The following is a 23,717-nucleotide window of genomic DNA, read 5'->3' as shown; positions in this document are numbered from 1 at the left end:
GAGAATTGTGAGGGGTGGTGGAGTGGGGTGAGGGGTGTTGGGCAGTCATGGGTATTGTTAGCTGGGGTGACGGTTGATCGGGGATTGTGAGGGGTTGTGGAGCGGGGTGAGGGGTGTTTGGCGGTCATGGGTATTGTTAGTTAGGGTGATGGCTGATGAGGGATTGTGAGGGGATGGGGGAGAGGTGGTAAAGTGGCCATGGGTATTGTTAGCTAGGGTGACGGTTGAAGGGGGATTGTGGGGGAAATTGGAGTGGGGAGGGGGGGGGAAGGGGTGTGGGGTTGTTATTGGTATTGTTAGGTAGGGTGCTGCTTGATGGGTGATTGTGAGGGGATGGTGGTGGGGAGGGGAAAGAGGGGGGTGTGAGTTGGTTGTGGGTATTGCTAGCTAGGGTGACGTTTGATTTTTTTTTTTTCTGGAAAATTGAGATGCCTCAAAAACCAAGGACACCTACATTGAACAGAAATCAGCAAGATCAATTTTACCAAAGGAAATCAGCAAGAAATCCAAGTCAAAGTTGTGTCAGCAGAAAATATCCGATGGCATAAAAATGTGTTGCCCGCTTGAAACAAGATCAACCAGAGGGTTGCCCATAGGGCGGGTTCTCTGCTAGTGATGATAATAATGATAATATACCAATTCCACCATATAATATTTCAAAATAGTTTAACTTTTTGAGCACTTTACCGAATGATGTGCCTTTCAATTCATTCTGTTCTCGAGTTATTAGCTTTGACCTTCAATCACAGGAATTAGTGATTTTTGTCTATTCAGTCTATACGACATCTGTACCCATTTTATTGGTGATCGGCAAATCGGGTAATTATTGACAGAGTTATGTGCATAGATAGATATTGTCGCGCGATTGCCCCTCGGTTAAGACCGGGGAATCGTGGATGGAAACAAGCTTAACGAGGCGTCCGGGTCAATTTCCTATACACACGCAGGAGGCGGATTTGCTATACACACACGGGAGGCGGATTTGCTATACACACGCGGGAGGAAGAAGGAAAGAGGAAGAAACGGCGAGATTTACCGAACTGTCCGCGGGCGTCTTAAACCTGAGGGAAATAATTCAAACCGAACACGGATTTTGAATAGAGAGGGAAAATAATAAAAAGGTTTATTTAAATTAACTTTCGGGACAGGGAAACGCGATGATAAAAACTAAATCCTAAATTGGGACGTCCCCACACCTCACTTCAAATACAGAACAATGGACGGATAAATAAAAGAAACGTTGTTTGTGGATGCGAGCTTATCTGTCTGGCAGTCAGGTCCATTCAGGCTCGTCGTTCAGGCCCCAAGCGTGCAGTCCGGGCACAGTTCCGATCCTCGGGAACTGCTCGGCCGTCAGCGCGACCAGGCCTCGATGACATCTCTCGCTTGCGCGCTGCCGGGCCAACGTCCGCCGGTGCATGGCAAGCCTCGTGTCCCTGCGCGATGAATAACCAGGGCGGATGATCATCGGTGCTCTACAGGCAAAAGTCCACACGAGAATGAGAAGGCAAGAAGGGAAGAGAAAGGCGGAGGCGAAGATAGGCAGAGGCGAAGGGGCGAAGAGAGACGAAGGAAGAGAGGGTCGAAAAACGAAGAGAGGTAAAATGTCGATCTCTTCTCAATTTTATCAGACGTCCTCCGACGTCAGCTCTCTATCTCCCCCAATCAATGCGTCGTTTCTAGCCTTCCCGAATCTTCCGATCTCATCCGTCCCCTCCCATTGGCCGAGCGCTTGGCGCCATGCTCCCATGCCATTGGTCGGTGGCCAATCACAAGTCCTTCTTGGCGTGGCTATTGCCTGCCTGGCCGATGTCTGTTTGCCATGGCGTCGTTGTACGCGGCCGCTTCCTGTTGCTCTTCCGGTCAGTTGTATCGTCTTGTGGCGGAGGGGGATTTTATTAATGTGTGCACTATTGGATCTACCTAATGTATAAGGGATGTATTGCCATAGCGGACACCGAGATGTTCACAGAGGGAACGACACACAATGGAGTCTTATCCTTATTCCCTAGAACTATTTATCATGCCCCATTCCTCGTAATGGGGACGAAGATACACTTAATCCGACATTCGAGCTAGACAGGTCCTGTACTTATTTACATCGAGATGGTTCTAGCTACCCACGACAACCGGAGCATGATACCTATGCAGATCTACCTAAATCATATATGCCCCTTACTCCAAAATTCATAACAATATACTGTATTTAGAAATCATAGAAGATCTGCGTTTGCTCTTTCCATCATGTAATTCAAATAAATGACGTCATTTTTCTTGTCAGACTTTCTCCACTCGCTCGTCGTTTTATTTTAACTGCTCCTGATTGAATATCAATTGAAAAAACTCGCTCGTCTAATATTCAATTGATTGAATATGGATGCTCCAGTATTGGGGAAGGGTTGGGTGCAGTACGGATAAGGAGACTGCTTGGTCCATGCAGGGGTCATGGTTTCTCACTGTGGTGAATGTGGATGAACCAGTACTGGGGAAGGGTTTGGCGCACGGTAAGGAGACAGATTGGGCCATGAGTCGTGGCTGCTTGCTGTGGTTAAGCTGGATGCATCAGTGCCGGGGAAGGCTCCATTAGGCACAGCATGGATAAAGAGACTGCTTGGTCCATGCATGGGTCATGATTTCTTGCTCTGGTGAATGTGGGTGCTCCAGTATTGGTGAAGGCTCTGTTGGTGGGACTGTATATTATATCCATATAATATATGTGACATGTTGTACTGTATGTTGTGTACACATACTATACGTGACATATTGTACTGCATATTATATGCACATACTATATGTGACGTTTTTTTTTTTTTTTGTATACAAGGTCGAGGCTCATGTAAGAGCTAACATTGATCACTAAAAAGACAAACCGACACATAAAACATAAAACATATGATAAAGGGAGCGGGAGAACAAGATGGGGAGCAGGGACATCGGGAGATCTGTGGGAGGGACAGGGCTTGGGGGGAGGAGGCATGGGAATGGGGGGGGGAGTCGGTATTTTGGAAAAGTGGATCTGGGGTGAATTAACGGGGGTAGAAAAGAGATGGTGGTGAACAGCTGTTTTAAAGACCTGGAGGGAGGAGTGGGATTGAAGAGAGTGAGGGAGTTTGTTCCAGAGGCGGTAGAAAAGAGGAATGAAAGAAATGTTGTACTGTGTATTGTGTACACATATTATACGTGACATATTGTACTGTATATTATATATGCATATTACACGTGACAAGTTGTACTGTATATCATATATGCATACTATACGTGACATGCTGTACTGTATATTATATATGCATATTATACGTGACATGTTGTACGTACTGTATATTATATATGCATATTACACGTGACATGTTGTACGTACTGTATATTATATATGCATATTATACGTGACATGTTGTACTGTATATTATATATGCATACTATACGTGACATGTTGTACTGTATATTATATATGCATATTACACGTGACATGTTTTACTGTATACAGTATTATATATGCATATTATACGTGACATGCTGTACTGCATATTATATATGCATATTATACGTGGCATGTTGTACTGTACATTATATATGCATATTACACGTGAAATGTTGTACTGTATACAGTATTATATACACATATTATACGTGAAATGTTGTACTGTATATTATATATGCATATTACACGTGATATGTTGTACTGTATATTATATCCACACGTATAGTCATACGTGACATGTTGCACTGTAAATTGTGTACAAATATTTTACACACATACACACACGGGTGTTGCAAAAGTCTTGCACCCTTAGAGGCGATAAAATGGTTAATTATAAGCTAAACAACGAGATAAGATGTTATTTGTCATTAGAGCAACGTGTACAACAACAAAGTACAACGTTCAATAATTAATGCTGGCTAGCCACCATATAAACAAACAATTCCTATAGATTGGGGAAAAAACGTTATTAATAAGCAGCTGTAATACAGTATCTACAACAAGATTGTGGAATGACAAAATAGAGAGACGGATATCCAATGTCAAGTGACAAACACAAACAATAAATGCAGCAAAGCGTTGAAATGAAGTCAGACAGCAAGCAGGGCATGAGATCAAATCGCGAAAAGTGAACTCTCGCGAGATTGAACTTCGCGATATTGTTTTTGCACACGCAGTTGCGTTTCTCATTGACCTCGCGAGGTTCAAATGAAGCGGTGTCCCAGCCTTTAGGGAGAGCTTTGGCAATTGGTTGTAAATTTAGCAAAGGAAGTGCATTTTTGCGCCAAAACAGCGATTTGTTTGCAAAGTGTTAACCGATTTGACCACCAGATAAACATTAATCTTTCTTCCGAGGAACCATGGTCGTGAAGCGAGTGTGCATCATCGGAGCCGGAGTGAGTGGGCTCACGTCCATCAAATGCTGCCTGGATGAAGGCTTGGAGCCCACGTGCTATGAACAGAGTGAAGATATCGGGGGGTTGTGGCGATACAAGGTGCGTTGGGAGCTGAACTTTCTGAGAAACTTTTGGAGCTGAACTTTTTTTGAAATTTTTGGAGCTGAACTTTCTTAGAAACATTTGGAGCTGAACTTTTTTGAAACTTTTGGAGCTGAACTTTTTTTGAAACTTTTGGAGCTGAACTTTTTTGGAAACTTTTGGAGCTGAACTTTTTTTGAAACTTTTGGAGCTGAACTTTCTTTGAAACTTTTGGAGCTGAACTTTTTTGTAAACTTTTGGAGCTGAACTTTTTTTGAAACTTTTGGAGCTGAACTTTCTTTGAAACTTTTGGAGCTGAACTTTTTTTGAAACTTTTGGAGCTGAACTTTTTTGGAAACTTTTGGAGCTGAACTTTTTTTGAAACTTTTGGAGCTGAACTTTCTTTGAAACTTTTGGAGCTGAACTTCTTTGAACCTTTTGGAGTTGAACTTTCTTTGAAACCTCCACATTATTAAAGTTCAAGGAACTAGATATTCAAAATCTATATATATAAAACACAGTTTGTGTGTGTGTGTGTGTGTGTGTGTGTGTGTGTGTGTGTGTGTGTGTGTGTGTGTGTGTGTGTGTGTGTGTGTGTGTGTGTGTGTGTGTGTGTGTGTGTGTGTGTAATGTGTTACGAATTCCGGGTTTATGGGGGTTACAATTCAGGTCATTTCTTATTAATGTATATTCTATTAAAGGTTGTTGTGATTAAAGGGTCAGGAGCCCTTCTGGGAAAAACGAGACCGGAAACGGGATGGTGAAGAAGAGGAGGAGGACAAGGAAGGGCAGCCATCTTAAGCTTCGAGAGCTCCGACGCGAGCGGAGGCGATCGTTACCTACTTTGGAACGGAGTTGGAAAAGCCCGTCTGGCGAGAGGAGTTACCTGCGCGGGGTGGTTGATTGCCGGTTACGTGTCAAGGTGCCGTGTGGTCCTGGAAGGAACCAAACGCCCGGCGCTGTTCGCCTCGACGCCTACGAGGGCGTGTACGGGTCGCACCTTGGGCCTGGTGCGCGAAAGAGATTGGAAGGAGACGGTTGAGAGTTGAGACTGCAGCTCGAGACCGAGCCGCCGAACGTGAAGGACAAGGGAACCGTGCCCCTGTGAACCGAAGTCCGCGCGTCAGGAGAGCGCCAGATTACTGCGGAACCTGCGAAGTCGGGTATCCTCGCTGAGGTTGTCGAGTATCCTCACTCCCAGCCCCGGATTGGAATCGGACCTAGATTCCCCGATCGCTGGATCGACTCGACGTCACCTGGGAAGCGTGCAGGATTCGGACATTGCTTCCCCGATCGCTGGATCGACTCGACGTCACCTGGGAGGCGTGCAGAGACATTGGGGGCAAGGGCCATGAGTGTTGCCAACACTGTTGTGGGTTAAGGTGGCGCCACCTATACTATAGATAAGGATTGTATGGAAGTGCTGTAAACGCATTGTGATTCCTGTGCGGGATTTGGGAATATATTGGGGTTTGTTCGTAACCCTTGGTGTGGACTCGTTATTGATTGACTTATTTTCACCCAAGGACCATACATCTTTCTGCCGGGGCTCCCCTCGAGGTTGACCCCGTAACAAATGTTACCGATAGACTCCGAAACGGAGAGGCTCACGTGCTTGATATTTGGCATAGACATGGCCATTGAGCCTGGGACGAACATGGCCGAAACAATATTTGACGAGATCCATATTTTTTATTCATATTTACCTCAGCGCATTTCAGCGAAGGACCCGCTAATCTCAGCCAGTGCGAGCAGCTCGCTGATTCGCTCAGAGCGATCACGTGATGTTCCATCCCGTCACACGTCACACGTTTGCACGTAATTCAGGGCGAAAAGCCATTGCGTTTTTTTTCACTTTTATGCGACCGTGTTTTGTGTCGATTTTGTGCGATATGAATTAAATTTTAATTCATATTTCGTGTTTACGAATTCGAATACGAAGGATTTCCCCTTTCGATTAAGAATACGAATCGAATACGAGCTTGAGTCGAGAGGGCGAATGTACGGGTTGGGAATGTGCGGGTCTCCCTTCCCCCGCCCGGCAACGCCGGTACTGGAGGACGTGGGTCACAGGACCGGTGAGTCTCCAAAATCCGCTTCGTGCTCTTTCGAAGATGCAGGACGATGTCGCGATTGTTGTGCTGCTCTCCGACCATGAGAACTGCAACGTCATTGTTGACTGGCCCTCCCCCTTCCCCCTCCCCCATCCGTCCTCCCCCGTCCACCCTCCCCCTTCTCCCCTCCCTTTTCCCCCTCCCTTCCCCCATCCCCTTTCCCCCTTCCCCCTCCTCCCTTTGTGTAGCCCTTTGTGTAACAGGTGTAGCCCTTTGCCAATACAATTCTTTCTTGCAAACAAACATCATACACCACACACTTTTTAAACAATCAGCAAACAAACATCATACACTTTTCATCATACACTTTTGTCACTCATTTTCACTCCTCATCTTTACATTTGCTCTCTTTTATTTATCTTTCCTCACATTTATCAATTCAGTTATTTTATTTAAGGCCTGGTCTTGATAAGGACTATAACTATATACTCCGTGACAGTGGCCTTCAACATAAATTTTAAAAAATTACTCGTTTGTATATATATATATATATATATATATATATATATATATATATATTGTTACGGTCCGCGGTTAAGGATGTAATGTTTGCCGAGCGGAGGCACCGCGACCTAACAGTTTCCCCGATTCACCCGATTCACCCAGACGTTGGCCATATCGCGCCACAGCTATTCAATATGGAAAAGACAAAGACGACGGATGTGAAGAAAAGGATTAAGAAGACGAAAAAAAAGGTTGAAAATACGATTACTATTTATTACTATTTACAGGCTCAAAATAACCAAGGAGAAGGAAAGATAAGAAAATAATATACAGAAGCTTTTTAGAGACACAGTGAAAATCGCTAGCTTATCTAAACAGACTTAATTAATACCCAGGACAGAACAAACGAAGACGACTCACACGGGGAATGATGATAGGAATGGCAGGTGGATGTTTGGCGGGATACGGAGGTCCAACTGGTCCTGCAGCACGATCGGCTCGTTGGGTGTTGTTGCTGCTGTGGACGCTGCTGCTGCTGCTGCTGCTGTGGACGCTGCTGCTGCTGCTGCTGTGGACGCTGCTGCTGCTGCTGTGGACGCTGCTGCTGGCGAGCAAGGCGACGAATAGCAGGCCTTGTGCTTCCCTGGATGATCTCCTTTCTCTCTCTTGGACCTCACAACCCAGCTCTCTCTTTTGCACCTCACCACGCAGCTCAGCCTTGGACCTCACAACTCAGCTCTTGTCATAGCTCATCTCTCATCTGCTTGGGGAACGTCCCGCGGCGGGTTATATAGGCCCCGCCCCTCAACCTTCGCGAACCTCCTTGATGTTTCTCTCCACACCCTCTCCAAGTCCAACCCCTTGTTCGTGGTTGGTTGAGTGGGGCTGACTCACTCCTCCCCTCTATGACGAGGCGGGGACCCACCTTTCTTCCCCAACCCTGCCTCGTGGTCAATGGCGGCAATTGTTGGTTGGCAATGCGAATGGCAATTGACGAAAGGGGAAATGGAGGTTTTTGGGAATGGGAATGAAGGGAATCTATCTTTTTCACTTGGTGCAATGGAGTGTCATTTTAATGGAAGACAAAGCCTTAATCTAAAACACATAATAAAGATATAAGCTACTGAACAAGGGTTTTATCGTGTCCTTCAATGTGTGCTTTATGGAATTAACTACCGGGACACCCTTTTAACCTTTACACAACACTGGAGGCAGGAGGGGCCAGAATCAAACAATTTACTATACAATACAAAAAAACATAATCCTCATATCCGCAACAATATATATATATATATATATATATATATATATATATATATATATATATATATATATATATATACATATATATATATATATATATATATATATACAGTCATCCCTCGCTATATCGCGCTTCACTTTTCGCGGCTTCGGTACATCGCGGGTTTTTCTCGCTAGTATATGTAAAATTATATATCGGATTTTTCATTATATCGTGGGATTCTGCGGCCTATAGGTATTTTTATTTTTTTCGATTTTAATTCTTTTTGCGGTAAAATAAGCATTTTCTAGCCTAAAAAATTAATAATAATATAAATAAAAATATAACACATTAATTAAAACCTATATTAAAAGAATATTACAGTAAATCGAAATAAAATACGCATTATAAATGAGTAGACAAAGAATCGCGCATTTTGAAAGTCCCGTATTCTGGGGGTAATTAACTTGTCCATGATTCTGGGGGTAATTAACCTATCCGTAAGGAGGGTTCTTGGACGGTTCTTCGCTACTTTAATTAATTTGCAAGGTTGATGCCAAACTGTGTCCTGCAGTTTAATGATCAATATGGTTTTAAGAGTCATCATACTTTGGGTAACCTCTAATTTACAATAACTTATGTTTACAACTTAGAGACACATGATCATGATGACGATTTCGATGATGTTGTCTAAAGCTGCAATTAAATTAAGTCGCTGAGTAACATGAATGACCGAGGTTGTAGAGGATGGGATTTTTCGGTCATTACCTTTTGATACAGATGAGATATCTGCCATGTCCCCGGATATGAATCCGACAGAGAACTTGTGGGCAGAATTAACGCGTCAAATCGACAACTTGGACCAGCAGCCGACCTCTGTGCTTGAATTGCAGCAGGCTATTGACACTGCATGGAAAGCGATTCCTGTCCAAACCTTGGCAAATCTCGTGAACAGCATGCCTCGATGTGTACGTGCTCTCCTGAATGCTCGTGAAGTACTGAACTGTAATTTTACTGTCTGTAATCCCAGTCGTAATTTAACTTTTGTTTTTGTTAAAAAAAAATTTTTGGCTAATGTGCAAAATAAAGAGATACTTCTGGAAAACGCACAGAAGTTTAACACAGTACTGTCCGTGAATTGAGTTCGATATCAGTTTACATCACTTTCAAGGATCAATTTATTTGCTTCGAAATGTGAAATGTGATTTTTGTTTCTTTTAAAGGTCACATTAACAAAAACTAGAATAATTTCAACATAATTCCAATGAACTTTTGGTTCTAAGTCATCTTGAAAAGTAAGTTTACCCCCACAAAAAAAATATTCCATATTAAATGCCAAGTCTGTGTGTATATATATATATATATATATATATATATATATATATATATATATATATATATATATATATATATATATATATATATATATTGTTGCGGATATGTGATTTGCATCCATCCATATCCGCTTGTAAATATTCCCCTATTTCCTCAATACTTCCCAACTATCCCCAATCCCCCATTCCCTAGTCCCATTTTCTGTAAACAACACTCTGTAGACCCGACCTCCCCCTATTTCCCCCATTAAATGTCGTGCCCAGGTTCACCACATCTCATGTAAGACAACTATAGGACATCTTGCTAGTTATTCTTAGTCTATGTCAGTTAAGGACTCGTTTCCATTAATTCTGACCCTTCGTTGCACCAGAATGTGATTGTATGGCACCGTTAGGAAGTTTAGGACCTCCCAATACCTCCCCGCAGCTCTTCCTCACAGTTCAACAACAACAACGACAACGAGCGCAGGGAGTGCGCGTCCTCACTCCGGCTTGGTTGGTAGGGGGTGTTGGGAGGGCACCAGGCCTTCCCAACGAGCCGCCATCGAACATGTGCTCGACGGGGTTACCAAATAGGGGCTCCCTGTCAGCTCCTCGTCAAGGGCGGAGCCCGGTAACCCCCGCACCCAATGGAAGCGGCGGACCGGCCCCAGTGGGGCGGAGCCAACCAGCCGAGGGCGTGTCACTCCCCGCTGAGCATGCGCAGGGAGAGGGAGGTGACGTCAGATGCACGCTGAGCTTGGAGCAAGCAAGACCACCTCCGAGCGCTGTGAGGCCTCCCTGCATCTTTTGGATCGTGCTTTATCCTGTCCCCGAGCCAAGGTGCACCTTGTGCCATCGAACTACCTGTCCCTCCCTGCCATCAATCCCTGTGTAAGTCAGCCTTGTTCCGTTTGTCTGTGGTCTGTCTGGGATAAGATAAGATGGTAATTAAGTGCCCATCTCTTCTGTGTCTTTACCTCACTGCCTTGTAATCTACCCCTTTTCTCCACCACTGTAATTATACCCTCCTCCGGAGGTCTTGAGAACTGTACCCCTTGCGTCGTTTCCTCTTTCCCAGTCGTCGTGTCCTTTCTCTCATTGATTTGGCATAGCGCGATTTGGCCAACGTCTGGGGGAATCGGGTGAGTTGGGGAAGAATCGGGGGAACTGTGAGGTCGCGGCAATACCACCGCTCGGTAAATAACATCTAAACCGCGTCCGTAACAATTGGTGTCAGGAGTGGGATTCGGACCTGGGACTAAATTTGTTAGGCCCAAATTTTGGAACACCAATTGTGTTATTGACCGTAACAATTGGTGTCGGGGAGTGAGATAAGAGGCCCGAACCAAATTTTTTAAAAAACAGCTAGAAAAAATTTGGTCAAAATTATAAAGTCACCGAAATTTGATTTTGTTTTACAAAAAAACCCGAATTTTGAAAGTCGCGCTATGGGAGATCAAGACGCCTGGGTTCCGGTAGAGGAGAGTGAGGCAGGGTCGATCCAGGACCAAATTGAGGGACATGAGGAGAGCGAAGCAGTGAGGGCGGCAGGTTCGCAAAATGGCGTCCTCGCGCACGAGGTTACGGGCGCGCAAAATGGCGCCTCGCACATGGCTACGGCGACCGCGCCCGCGACCGTAGCAGCGCCGCTGGTGGATTCAAACCTTTTTTTCCTGCAAATGAGGGCCCTTATGGGACAAATGGGAGACCAAATTGGAGGTTTGAAAAACAGTATAGAGGCTCAGAGTGATCAAATGGGGGTAATGAGGGCTGATAGTGAGCGATTGGGGAGCGAAATGGGGAACCGGATGGATGCTCAGAGTGAGCAAATAAGGGCTCAGAGTGAGCAATTGGGGGTAATGGGGGGCGAAATGGGGGGCAAAATGGGAGAAATGGGGGAACGGCTAGAAGCTAAATTAGAGGGGTTAGACAATGGGATAGAAGGGGTGAAACATGGGTTAAAGGGGGTAGAAAACAGAATGGCCGCTCAAGAGAATCAAATAGAAGGGGTGAAACATGGGTTAACGGGGGTAGAAAACAGAATGGCCGCTCAAGAGAATCAAATGGAAGGGATGAAAAAGGGGTTAGAGGGGTTAGAAAACAGTATGGAAGGCAAATTGAGGGACATGAGGGACCAAGCGGAAAGGGAAGTTAAACAAATGGGGCAGCAGATAGAGGGGGTCAGAATGGGGGTAGAAACTAAATTGGATGCTCACATGGAGGAAATGGAGCAGATGAGGGTGGCGTCTGGGCAGGAGATGCAAGTGATGGGAGAGGAGATCAGAAGAGGTGTGAGTGAGGAGGTCGGAGGAGTGCGCGAGGAGGTGAGGCACTGTAAGGAGCGCATGGAGAAGGAGGTGAGAAAGGGGACTGTAAAATTGCAAGGTGGTATAGAGGAGTTGACGCTGGGAGTGGAACAGCTGACGGAGGGACAAAAAGAACTAACGGAGCAGGTTCAAAGGAACACTGCGGTATTAGGAGGGTTAAAAGCGACACAAAACGACATAAAAAATGACTTGATAGCGACACAGAGGCAATGTCAGATGGTACGTGAGGGACCCACAACGAGGTTGGACGAGGTGACAGAGGTATTGGAGACGAAGGACCGGCAGGTGAGGACGCACATAGAAACGGTCAAGGGGGCCTTAGAGGACGAGCTTGAGGAGACGCACCGGGAAATAAAAGAGGTGAAGCAGAAATTAGAAGAAGTGGAAGAAGGGGTAAGCGAAATTAAGAAGCAACGGAGAGGGGATAAGAAAGAGATAAAAGAGGAAGTAAAAGAATTGGTCCAAAGTCTGTGTTCGGATCGTGATGATGTGCTCATTAACCGGATGAGGGATTCGCAGGTGATGGAGGAGAAGTGAAGAGAAAGAGGACCCGGTGTAAGTGGTGACCAATATGGTCGTGCGTATGATGCGCCAGGTGATTTAATAAGCTTGGGGGTCGAGATGGACCCGGGTGTTCGTGAGAGGCCGTTGGTGAAGTGTGCGACAGGTCTGGTGTGCGAAAAAGGAGGTGTGCGAGAAAGTCCGACTCTGGGGTGTGTGAGGAAAAAGTGCGCGCCAAGGAGTGAGGGTGCTGTCGAGAGTGAGTCGGTCGTAGCGCGTGTGCGAGGGAGCACATGGAAGCGCGTAGTGAGGAGTGTTACAGAGGATGTAACGGAAGAATGCACGCCTGTGGTGAGTGTTACAGAGGATGTAACGGGAGAGGATGCGCGAGCAAGGTGTGTAACGGACGGGTGCATGGGGAAAGAGTGCGCTGTCAAAAGTAAGGAAGAGTGTACACCTGTGGTGAATGTTACAGAGGGTGTAACGGGAGAGTGTGCGCGAGAAAGGTGTGTAACGGACGGGTGCATGAGGAAAGAGTGCGCTGTCGAGAGTAAGGGTGAGTGCGCTGTCAAGAATGGAGGTGAAAGTAGTGAGAGTGACACGGAGCGTGAGTTGGTTGTGACAGGTGAGCGAGGATGTACACCTGGAATGGAAGTATGCACACCTGGAATGGTAGAGCGTGTGTGGGAATGCACGCTGGAATTGGTAGTGAGGCACGTGGTTGGGTGTGCGAGTGAGAGCACACCTGTGATCGTCACAGAGGAGGGGGCGTGAAGAAGTGTGTTGGTGAGGTGTGCGAGCGACGAATGTGTGCCAAGGTGTTCGGTGGTCAGGTGTGTGACCAAGTCTGTGAGTGGAATGAGTGTACCTGGGTGTGTAAGCGAAGGTGCAATGACCAAGAGCAGGGAAACGGCTGGATGTATGAGCAAGAAAGGGGTAGCGTATGCGTGTAAGCATGCAGGTGAGGCATCGACGGTAACCGGGTTAGAGGTTAGAACGACTTATAGCCGAATCGGGCCCTCGGTGCGTGCCGGGCTTCGCGTGCCGCGAGAACCAATGGGGATCCGAGCCACGGCGGGTTCGAAAGGACCGCCGTACGCGATCCACGCTGGGCCTCGCTTTGAACGGCCGCGTCCGTGCTCCACTAGGCGGAGCGGGCAGCCCGATAGGAAGGGTCGTCATGGCGACCACTTTTTGTTGAGGCATTCCGGCAGGTCGAGATCGGGCCATGGGATGGCTCCGTGCCGAGATGGTGCGTGGGACCTCGGCCCGGGTAAACCTCCTTCCCTGCACCGAATGCGGGACGTATCCAGCCGCTGGCACCAAACAACCCGCATTCATGGGTTGGCTGTATGAAGCCGAGCTTTAGAAGTGAATTGGCGCACCGAGAGGCATTAGTAAGTAGACTGTAATGACGAGGATAGTGTTTTGGCCCCGAAATTAGAAAAACAAAATTTGATGATTGGCAAAGGATTGGCAGTAATGATTGGCAGATGATGGGTAGTGATTGGCAAATTTTTGATTTGTTGAAATTTGATGTGCAAAATTGGTAGTGGGAGATGCCCCATGTGATGGGATGGCCAATCCACCATCCCTCACAGATGGGGCAAATGCGCTATAGATTATGGGGTGTATGGCAGTGAAAACTAGCCCGGGTGGGTTAGGTTATATTGTTAGGGATCTAGAGATTGACATTAGGTAACGTTAAGGTTAGTTAGTGACTGGTACCTGTAGTGGGGACGTAGTAGCTTAGTGTTTGATAATGACGTGGGAGCGCTGAGTGTAAGGGAAGACGGAGGAGCGCGAGTTTTAGAAGCGAGTAGACAGAGCAGATGATGCAGTGTGAACGGAAGTGCTGGTGAGCAGCTTCAAATGAGGCATCGGTGAGGCAATGCTCCGAGGTGTGTGTGAGTGTACAAGTGATGAATGAGAGAGCATTGCGGATGAGTGTCATGGTGAGTAGTGAGTGTTGTGGATCAGCGCGAATGCGCTTGGGGGAGAGAAGGGTGCAGGCGGCACCAAGTATGAGAGCACAGGTGTGCAAGTACAGGTGTGTGGAATATATGGAGCAGAGAATGAGTGGTGTGGAGAGAGTTGGAGTAAGTGGTACGGAGTGATGTGCATGGTGCGAAGGTGTGGATGGGGGAAGAGTGGACCCCTTTCACGAGTACCCGGGGCGGGTAGTGTAAGTGTTAGGTAGAGAAACTAGGTAAATTGTGGTTGGATATTGGCATCTGTGGTGCGGGTGGAAGAATGGTATTTGGATGGGTGCATTAGTGTTGTGGAAATGGCTGGGCGTGTAGCCTGTTAGTGTGTGTAGTTGGTTTGGGCACTCCACCACTGTGAGGATGTCGGCCAGGTGAGGCCGCAGGTGGGCTCTGGGAGCCGGTAGTAGTTGTTGTGGATGGGGCCCGAGGATCCGGAGGACGGACCCGGGTAGCCCAGTGCCAGAGGGCACCGAGGGGTGACAGAGCCAGGAGGGGCCTTCCCCAGTTAGTTAGGTTAGGGTGAGGAGCTAGGTAAGCTCGGGTGGCAACTGCAGTGGTGGAGGTGTGCAGGTGGGTAGACCTGCTGGGAGAGCTACACGTCACAGCCCAGAAATTGTGCAAGGGCACCGGGAGAGGAATCGGGGGAGTGAGACCCCAAATTGAGAAGCACCACAGTTTGGTCAATGGGAATTGGTTTTTAGAACCCATATTGTAAGTTGGCCAATGGATTGGCAGGGAAAGACCCCGGGTAATGTAAAGTTGTTAAAGTCATTTAGGAAATAGTTAGGATTGATGAACCTGTCGCACCATACGCAGCCACTTACCTGAGGTGATGCTGATGACTCCACACCTGTGTTTTCTTTGTTTTGTGTTGCAGGAAAGGAGAATTGGTTTGGATTTGTGAGACGCATCACGACGTGGATGAGACATTGGGGTGATTCCATCTCTCCCTCCTTAGGAGGGACTGATGATGAATTGGTGATGTCAGATTTTGATGTTGAGTTGGAGATGGCAGATTTTGATGAGAGTTGGAAATGGCAAATTTGATTGGTTAGGAGGGAGAGAAGACGAATTTGGTTTATGGGAGGAACGGGGAAGACAGTAGGGACGTTGTTGATGTGTAAAGTAGATGTTTATGGGTAGTGTTGTGTTTTGTGTAGACAGTAAGGGGTAAGGGAGGGGCAATGTAGGTTACCTGGTGGGGGGGGGGGGCGTACGGTAGGAACGTACCTGTCTCACCTGGTTCCCATGTGCCCCCAGTGTGCATTACCTTGTATTGCGTGCACTTTTGCGCCCTTACCACCTTACTCACTTGTCTTCTTTTGTCTCCCACCTCCGAGGATCTGGCTTTGGGGCAGAGAGGAGAGAGAGGTGCTGGCTCCGCAGTTGTAGGCCTGTACTTCCGCTGCTTGCTGCCTGGATCGATACACCATATGGACCGCAATTTTTGTGGCCGCCCCCAATGGACCGCAGTTCTTTTGCGGTCAAGCACCACCCGTGGATGGACCTCTGGGTCAACGTGGCACCTATGCCATACAGGTGAACCACTTTTAGTTGGCCCCCCTGACGGCCACAATTCAGAAATGGACGCGGTTGGCGCCTTTCTTTATTTCTAAAGAAGCCAGAAGGCCAAGTGCACTCCATGAAGGCAAGACCAGCGGCAGAACATCGGCCGGCTGCGACACCACCAGTGACCATGGACACTTAATTGTGCATTTTTATGAACACTTTATTGGTGCACCGGATGGTGCTGACTGTGCGTAATGGGGTGGTGCTTTTGGTGCTTGGACGGGGTGCTCTGCACATTATTAAAGGCCGTAGGGCCACAGGGCACTCGTGGGTTGGTGTATCGATGCTGGCATGCGTGCTCTCCCTATGCATAACATCTGCATGTGTTCCTCAAAGAACAGGTCCTGGATCGTAGTGTAAATATCAGTGTAGTCTTGTATAAATGATGCTCCCTACCGGCTGTATGTTTAGTTTGAGGATGCTTTCCGCGATTCGGTTATCCTGTGGGTGTGTTTCTGTTCGGAGAAGGGTGCAACGTCGCAGGGGGACATATTTACTCATTTGTGAACATCTGTAAAACTGTCGCACTCAGGGTTGAGTTAATAGTAGAGGGAACTACATCTGAGTGCCACACAAAAGTAGGTAAAAATTTATCGGGTCGAGACGCCCCGAGGTAGAGAAGGGTGCAATGTTGCGGATATGGGATTTGCATCCATCCATATCCGCTTGTAAATATTCCACTATTTCCTCAATACTTCCCAACTATCCATCCCCCATTCCCTAGTCCCATTTTCTGTAAACAACACTCTGTAGACCCGACCTCCCCCTATTTCCCCCATTAAATGTCGTGCCCAGGGTCACCGCATCTCATGTAAGACAACTATAGGACATCTTGCTAGTTATTCTTAGTCTATGTCAGTTAAGGACTCGTTTCCATTAATTCTGACCCTTCGTTGCACCAGAATGTGATTGTATGGCACCGTTAGGAAGTTTAGGACCTCCCAATACCTCCCCGCAGCTCTTCCTCACAGTTCAACAACAACAACGACAACGAGCGCAGGGAGTGCGCGTCCTCACTCCGGCTTGGTTGGTAGGGGGTGTTGGGAGGGCACCAGGCCTTCCCAACGAGCCGCCATCGAACATGTGCTCGACGGGGTTACCAAATAGGGGCTCCCTGTCAGCTCCTCGTCAAGGGCTGAGCCCGGTAACCCCCGCACCCAATGGAAGCGGCGGACCGGCCCCAGTGGAGCGGAGCCAACCAGCTGAGGGCGTGTCACTCCCCACTGAGCATGCGCAGGGAGAGGGAGGTGACGTCAGATGCGCGCTGAGCTTGGAGCAAGCAAGACCACCTCCGAGCGCTGTGAGGCCTCCCTGCATCTTTTGGACCGTGCTTTATCCTGTCCCCGAGCCAAGGTGCACCTTGTGCCATCGAACTACCTGTCCCTCCCTGCCATCAATCCCTGTGTAAGTCAGCCTTGTTCCGTTTGTCTGTGGTCTGTCTGGGATAAGATAAGACGGTAATTAAGTGCCCATCTCTTCTGTGTCTTTACCTCACTGCCTTGTAATCTACCCCTTTTCTCCACCACTGTAATTATACCCTCCTCCGGAGGTCTTGAGAACTGTACCCCTTGCGTCGTTTCCTCTTTCCCAGTCGTCGTGTCCTTTCTCTCATTGATTTGGCATAGCGTGATTTGGCCAACGTCTGGGGGAATCGGGTGAGTTGGGGAAGAATCGGGGGAACTGTTAGGTCATGGCAATACCACCGCTCGGTAAATAACATCTAAACCGCGTCCGTAACAATATATATATATATATATATATATATATATATATATATATATATATATATATATATATATATATATATATATATATATATATATATATATATATATATATATACAGTGAAACCTTGACTTACGAGTTGAATTCGTTCTGTGACCGAGCTCGTAACTCAATTTGCTCGTTTCTCAAATTAAATTTCCCCATTAAAATGCATTGAAATGCTATTAATCCGTTCCAGCCCGCCAAAAACCACACCAATTTTTTTTTAAATATACAGTATATATAAAAATATCTCGCGCTTTATATTTCACCTGTATGCAGCATACAAGTTGGCAGGATGGCCTGGACTGGAGGTACGCACACTTGACTCTAAACTGTCCAGCCTGGGTTTGAATCCCGACCCAGCTATAACCTGTCATGGGTGAATCACAGGCAGGGTGATTCATCAATGTGTGTACCGCTAAACTGGGCGCCCCGTTTGCATCCCATTAGTTGTTGGATGTTAAGGATCTCACCGTGTTTTCCACAAAGAGAAGGCGAGCTATCGCCGGCACTCTGAACAAGTTGTGGCCTGGCATGCTCTTCTCCTCTGCCGTTATATACGTCCTCCTCGGCATCTTTTTCCAGAAGAGCCCTGTCTCGTCACAGTTGAAGATTTGCTGGGGGATGTATCGTTCGGCTTCTGTCAGTTCGGCAAAAGTTCGGTTTATCGACTCCTTCTGCTTCAAAATCGTACATATCGTAGAAGTACTACGATCGTACTGCCTCACCAAGTCGACAACACGCACACCTCGCTCATGTTTTTCGACGATTGCGTGTTTTATATCCAAGCACATCATCCTCTTCTTCTTCTCAGTACTGCCCTTGGCACTCAATTTCTTAGGACCCATGGTTAAAACTAAGAAATTTTCCAAAATAACCAAAATGCGAAAACAAAGCAGCAGCTATATACGGCAGAGATGCTTGCACGGCAAGATAACCACGTGACCTGAACCCACCTGGTGGCGGGTGGCGTAAGCTCCAAAATAACCAAAATGCGAAAACAAAGCAGCAGCGATATACGGCAGAGATGCTTGCACGGCAAGATAACCACGTGACCGGAACCCACTTGGTGGCGGGTGGCGTAAGCTCGTAACTCAGATCTCGGCTCGCATCTCAAAGCAATAAACCGCCCGAGCGACGGCTCGTATCTCGGAAAACACGTAAGTTGGTGCACTCGTAAGTCAAGGTTTCACTGTATATATATATATATATAGATATATAGATATATATATATATATATATATATATATATATATATATAGATGTATATATATATATATATATAAATATATATATATATATATGTATATATATATATATATATAAATATATATATATATATATATATATATATATATATATATACAGTCACGTGAAAAAGTAAGTACACCCCATTTAATGTTTTGACTTTTTCAACATATTTCAACATACAGCTATTTGATCTTCATTTCAACAATATTGATCGATAAATGTGATATAATATAACAAATATCATGAAACATTTACATTTTGTAGTCCATTGTATAATTTAAATAAACATAAATGCAAATTTCACATGTGGAAAAAGTAAGTACACCCTTGGCTCTAATAGGTGGTATTTGCCCCCTTTGGCAGAAACAACCTCAAGTAGACATTTCTTATAACTGTCTACCAGTCTCTGACATCCACTGGGAGAAATTTTTGCCCACTCCTCCATGCAGAATTATTTCAGCTGTGCGATGTTTGAGGGGTTTCTTGCATGCACAGCTCGTTTCAAATCACCCCACAACATCTCAATGGGATTTAGATCCGGGCTTTGACTTGGCCATTCCAGAACCCTCCATTTCTTTCTTTTCAGCCATTCCTTGGTGGATTTACTGGTACTAGGGCGTGCCCGTACGTGGGTGCAAAAAAACATGCGTGCAAACAACAACAACAAAAAAAAACTTTGAAACCACGTGGCAGTAACGACCACAGAACCCCCCCCCCCCCTCTATTTACATGAAATGGTTTGGTCCATTCGCAAAGCCAAAGCGAACGGCTTGCGAGTACGGTAGAACCCCCCCCCCCCCCTCTATTTACATGAAATGGTTTGGTCCATTCGCAAAGCCAAAGCGAACGGCGAACGGCTAAATCGCCATAGCTCGGTAACTACTTCTCCGATTAATTTCAAACCTTGAAAAGGCACATCCTCGGGTCCCCAGCAATATACCTGGCAAGTTTCAAGTATATCGGACCGGTAGTTGTCGAGAAACAGCGGTCACAGACAAACACACACACACACACACACACACACACACACACACACACACACACACACACACACACACACACACAGACACACAGAGATTACTGGAATTATAGATAGATGTTTAGGGTCATTGTCATGTTGCAAGGTCCACCTTCGGTTGAGCTTCAACTTTCCGACAGATGGCCTCACATTGTCCTCAAGCACCCTCTGGTACAATGAAGAATTCATCGTGGATTCTATGATGGTGAGCTGCCCAGGCACTGACGCAGCAAAGCTGGCCTAAACCATAATATTTCCACCACCATGCTTTACAGTTGGTATCAGGTTCTTGTGGTCAAATGCTGTCTTTGGTTTTCGCCAAACATGTCTTCTGGTATTGTGGCCAAATAGCTCTACCTTTGGCTCATCTGTCCCTGGCACATTGTTCCAGAAGTGCTGATCTTTGCCGAGGTGTTCATTGGCAAACTTTAGTCTTGCCCTGATGTTCTTTCTGGACAGCAAAGGTTTCCTCCTGGCGCACCTCCCATGCAGATCAAATTTGTGCAGCCTCGTTCTAATGGTAGACTCGTGCACTTTAACATCACCAGTGGCAAGAGCTACCTGTGGGTCCCGTGATGACATTCTGGGGTTCTTAGAGACTTCTTTCAGCAACTTGCGGTCTGCTCTCGGGCGGAACTTGCTGGGTCGGCCTGACCTGAACAAGTTGGCAGTTGTTTGGAATCTTCTCCCCTTGTAGATGATCTTCCTGACAGTCAAATTATTGATTTCAAATTGTTTGCAGATCTTTTAAAATCCCTTCCCAGACTCGTAGGCATCTATAACCTTCTTTCTGAAGGCCTCAGAGAGCTCTTTTGATCTCGGCATTGTGACACCACACACTTCAACAACAAAGAGCAAACCAAACTAAATGTCTGAGGTTTAAATAAGACAGGTTTCTCCAAGATCCTCTCTAACGATGTTCTAATCATTTGCACGTGAGCTGGTGCACCTGATTCTAATTTTAGGTATTTGAAGTAGTGATAAATGTCGGGGTGTACTTACTTTTTCCAAATGTGAAATTTACATTTATGTTTATTTAAATTATACAATTTACTACAAAATGTAAATGTTTCATGATATTTGTTATATTATATCACCTTTATCTATCAATATTGTTGAAATGAAGATCAAATAGCTGTATGTTGAAATATGTTGAAAAAGTCAAAACTTTACATGGGGTGTACTTACTTTTTCACGTGACTGTATAGTCGTGTTCCTTGGGATTAAGATCCTCCAAGGTAATGGGTAGCCGAGCAAGCTTAACACTCCATGGCGTTCAATCCAACTATGGCGGAGTTAATATGCACGGGGGGTGAGGCAGAGAAGGTTACTGAAGCTCTTACCTGTATGGATCCCACCCGACGTCTTCGACCCTGGTAATCAATTCAAACCGACATGGAATTAAAATGTAACAATAAAAAGGTTTAATAAAATAATGCCAGCAAACAAGAAAATGTACGTTAAACCTAAGATTCCTCAATGGAGCGCCCATTACAGACTCGTATACAACACAAAGAGATTAATATAATTGTAAAATAATGAATGTTTGTGGACTTAGCTCTGGTCCACTTGATTGTCCGGACGTCACAGGCCCCCACGTCCCTGCACGGGAAAGCGTATGCCTTGGCACAAAGTCCATGCACGGGAACAGGCCTTGGCATGCAGTTCAATCCTCCAGCTGCCGAGCACGAAGCGAGCAGGCCACACTCATTCTTCTCGTCTGCTTCACACAGCACCACGGTCTCTCAGCGTGGACAGCCACCACACCGCCAGTGCCAATGAGCCAGGGGAAGAAAAATGTTTAAACTGATCAAACTGATCAAACCGATCTCCGTCAAATCTCAGCTCAAACTGATTGCCCGGACCAAGCAAAGAAAATGAATGCGCGGATGCGTCCGCCTTCCTCGAACTCCAGGAACCAAGCAAGGACGTGCGGCTGCTCGTTCCAAAACCCCGAAACAAAGAGAAAAACAAGTACAAAAAGTTTTAATTAAAACAAAAGCCGCGTCGATGTTACACAATGCCTAGATGCAGCTGTGCCTATAACGTCGATGTTATAAGCACAGGACATTCCTATTGATTCGATTACTTGATGTTATTTTTGTGCAAAGTGAAAATATATCTCGGCAATTTCCCGTGTGTGGCGACGAATTTTTAATATATCTCGGCATTTTCCCGTCTGTTATTTCAGGCGGTGTATGACTGACCATGCCGCGATTAAAAAAAATATATATCTCGGCAATTTCCCGTGTGTGGCGACACGTGAATGAAGCTATGCTCCTCTCTCCACATTATTGTGACGACGTATAAATTAAATATTTCATCGTGACGATTGTCATCAAATGGACGAATTTTTAATATATCTCGGCATTTTCCCGTCTGTTATTTCAGGCGGTGTATAACTACCTATGCCGCGATGTAAAAAAATATATATCTCGGCAATTTCCCGTATGTGGCGACACGTGAACGAAGCTATGCTCCTCTCTCCACATTATTGTGACGACGTATAAATTAAATATTTCATCGTGACGATTGTCATCAAATGGACGAATTTTTAATAAATCTCGGCATTTTCCCGTCTGTTATTTCGGGCGGTGTATGACTGACCATGCCGCGATTTAAACAAAATATATATATCTCGGCATTTTCCCGTCTCTTATTTCGGGCGGTGTATGACTGAGCATGCCGCGATTTTAAAAAAAAATATATGTCAATGGACTTGAAGTTACAGGCCTTTGAGAATTCATTTTGTTCTATAAAGGGCAACTTTCATCGCATTTTCTTCCCGTTTTTTTTCAACCGTCTAAAACTATGTTGGCGACTGTGAAAAATGAAATGGTATATCGAATTTGATTTGAAAGAAAACTGTGTGAGAGGAAGACACCACGGGCCTACAAAACAGGCCTCAAAGCTATGCGAGTTAATAAAATGGTGGATATTTGTTTATATGAAGGCTCTCCCAGAATGGGTGGAGCTTTGAGGTTTTGTCTTCTCTGCAAGAACAAGAAGAAGAAGAAGAAGAAGACGTGGTAACAACAACAACAGCAGAGTGCACTCTATGAGCAGCGTCTGCGACGCGGCTAATAAATGCGACTTTCCTTTATAAAGTCCAGAATCAAGAGTTGGACAATGTGAAATGCGACTGTTCGCAGTGAAATCCAGAAGCAAAGAGACACGAACCATGACCATCTTTCGTCGAACCCCAACGCCAAGAGAGGGAAAATGTTGGAACACACTCTTTTGTTCCCAGAGTTCTTACGTCATCTGACGACGTCCGTGCATGCTCCAATCAGTGTGTCCTTCTCCTCACTCTATGGTACCGACCAATCACTGCTCTTCGGGGTGGGGCCTCACGGACCTGCCCTGCTTGGTGTTGCGATGTGGTGGGTGGCCGCGCCAGCGTTATTGTTCAATGTCTTGGTTCCGGTTATTTTATTCAGTGTTATAATGCACGCTGATTGCTTGGTTTGGCTATGTGTGTGTGCTGCAGTGTCGTAAGGAACAAAGGGGAAAAACCACAGAGGCAATTTACACACAGGGGATTTACCATGAATCCCTAACTAATTAACATAGCCCCACCCCTCATCATGGGGACAAATATACACTCTTACACGACACCCTGTCTAATGGATCCCTACATATGGTACATGAGGGTTCTTCTTCTTCATCGCAACATTCAGAGCACACTATACCATACACTTCTACCTGGATTAAGGTAATCAAT

The 23,717-nt window shown here is 46.0% G+C and overlaps 1 protein-coding gene across 3 annotated transcripts in view; it reads left to right on the top strand.

Annotated features, from left to right (window-relative positions):
* Positions 1–422: 422 nt before the first annotated feature.
* Positions 423–23,717, top strand: part of FMO5 (flavin containing dimethylaniline monoxygenase 5) — a 67,750-nt gene continuing 44,455 nt past the window's right edge. The window contains exon 1 of one of the 3 annotated variants that reach the window (XM_068124383.2): positions 423–4,473. In XM_068124383.2, the coding sequence (XP_067980484.2) occupies positions 4,339–4,473 (135 nt within the window). In that variant the 5' untranslated portion in view covers positions 423–4,338. The remainder of the gene's footprint in view (positions 4,474–23,717) is intronic. The other 2 variants (XM_068124385.2, XM_068124384.2) reach the window with 2 other exon arrangements.

Source organism: Myxine glutinosa, chromosome 8 (genome assembly GCF_964187855.1).
Source record: "Myxine glutinosa chromosome 8, kmMyxGlut1.1, whole genome shotgun sequence".
Lineage (NCBI taxonomy): Eukaryota > Metazoa > Chordata > Myxini > Myxiniformes > Myxinidae > Myxine > Myxine glutinosa.
This window is presented reverse-complemented; position numbering and strand designations above follow the sequence as displayed.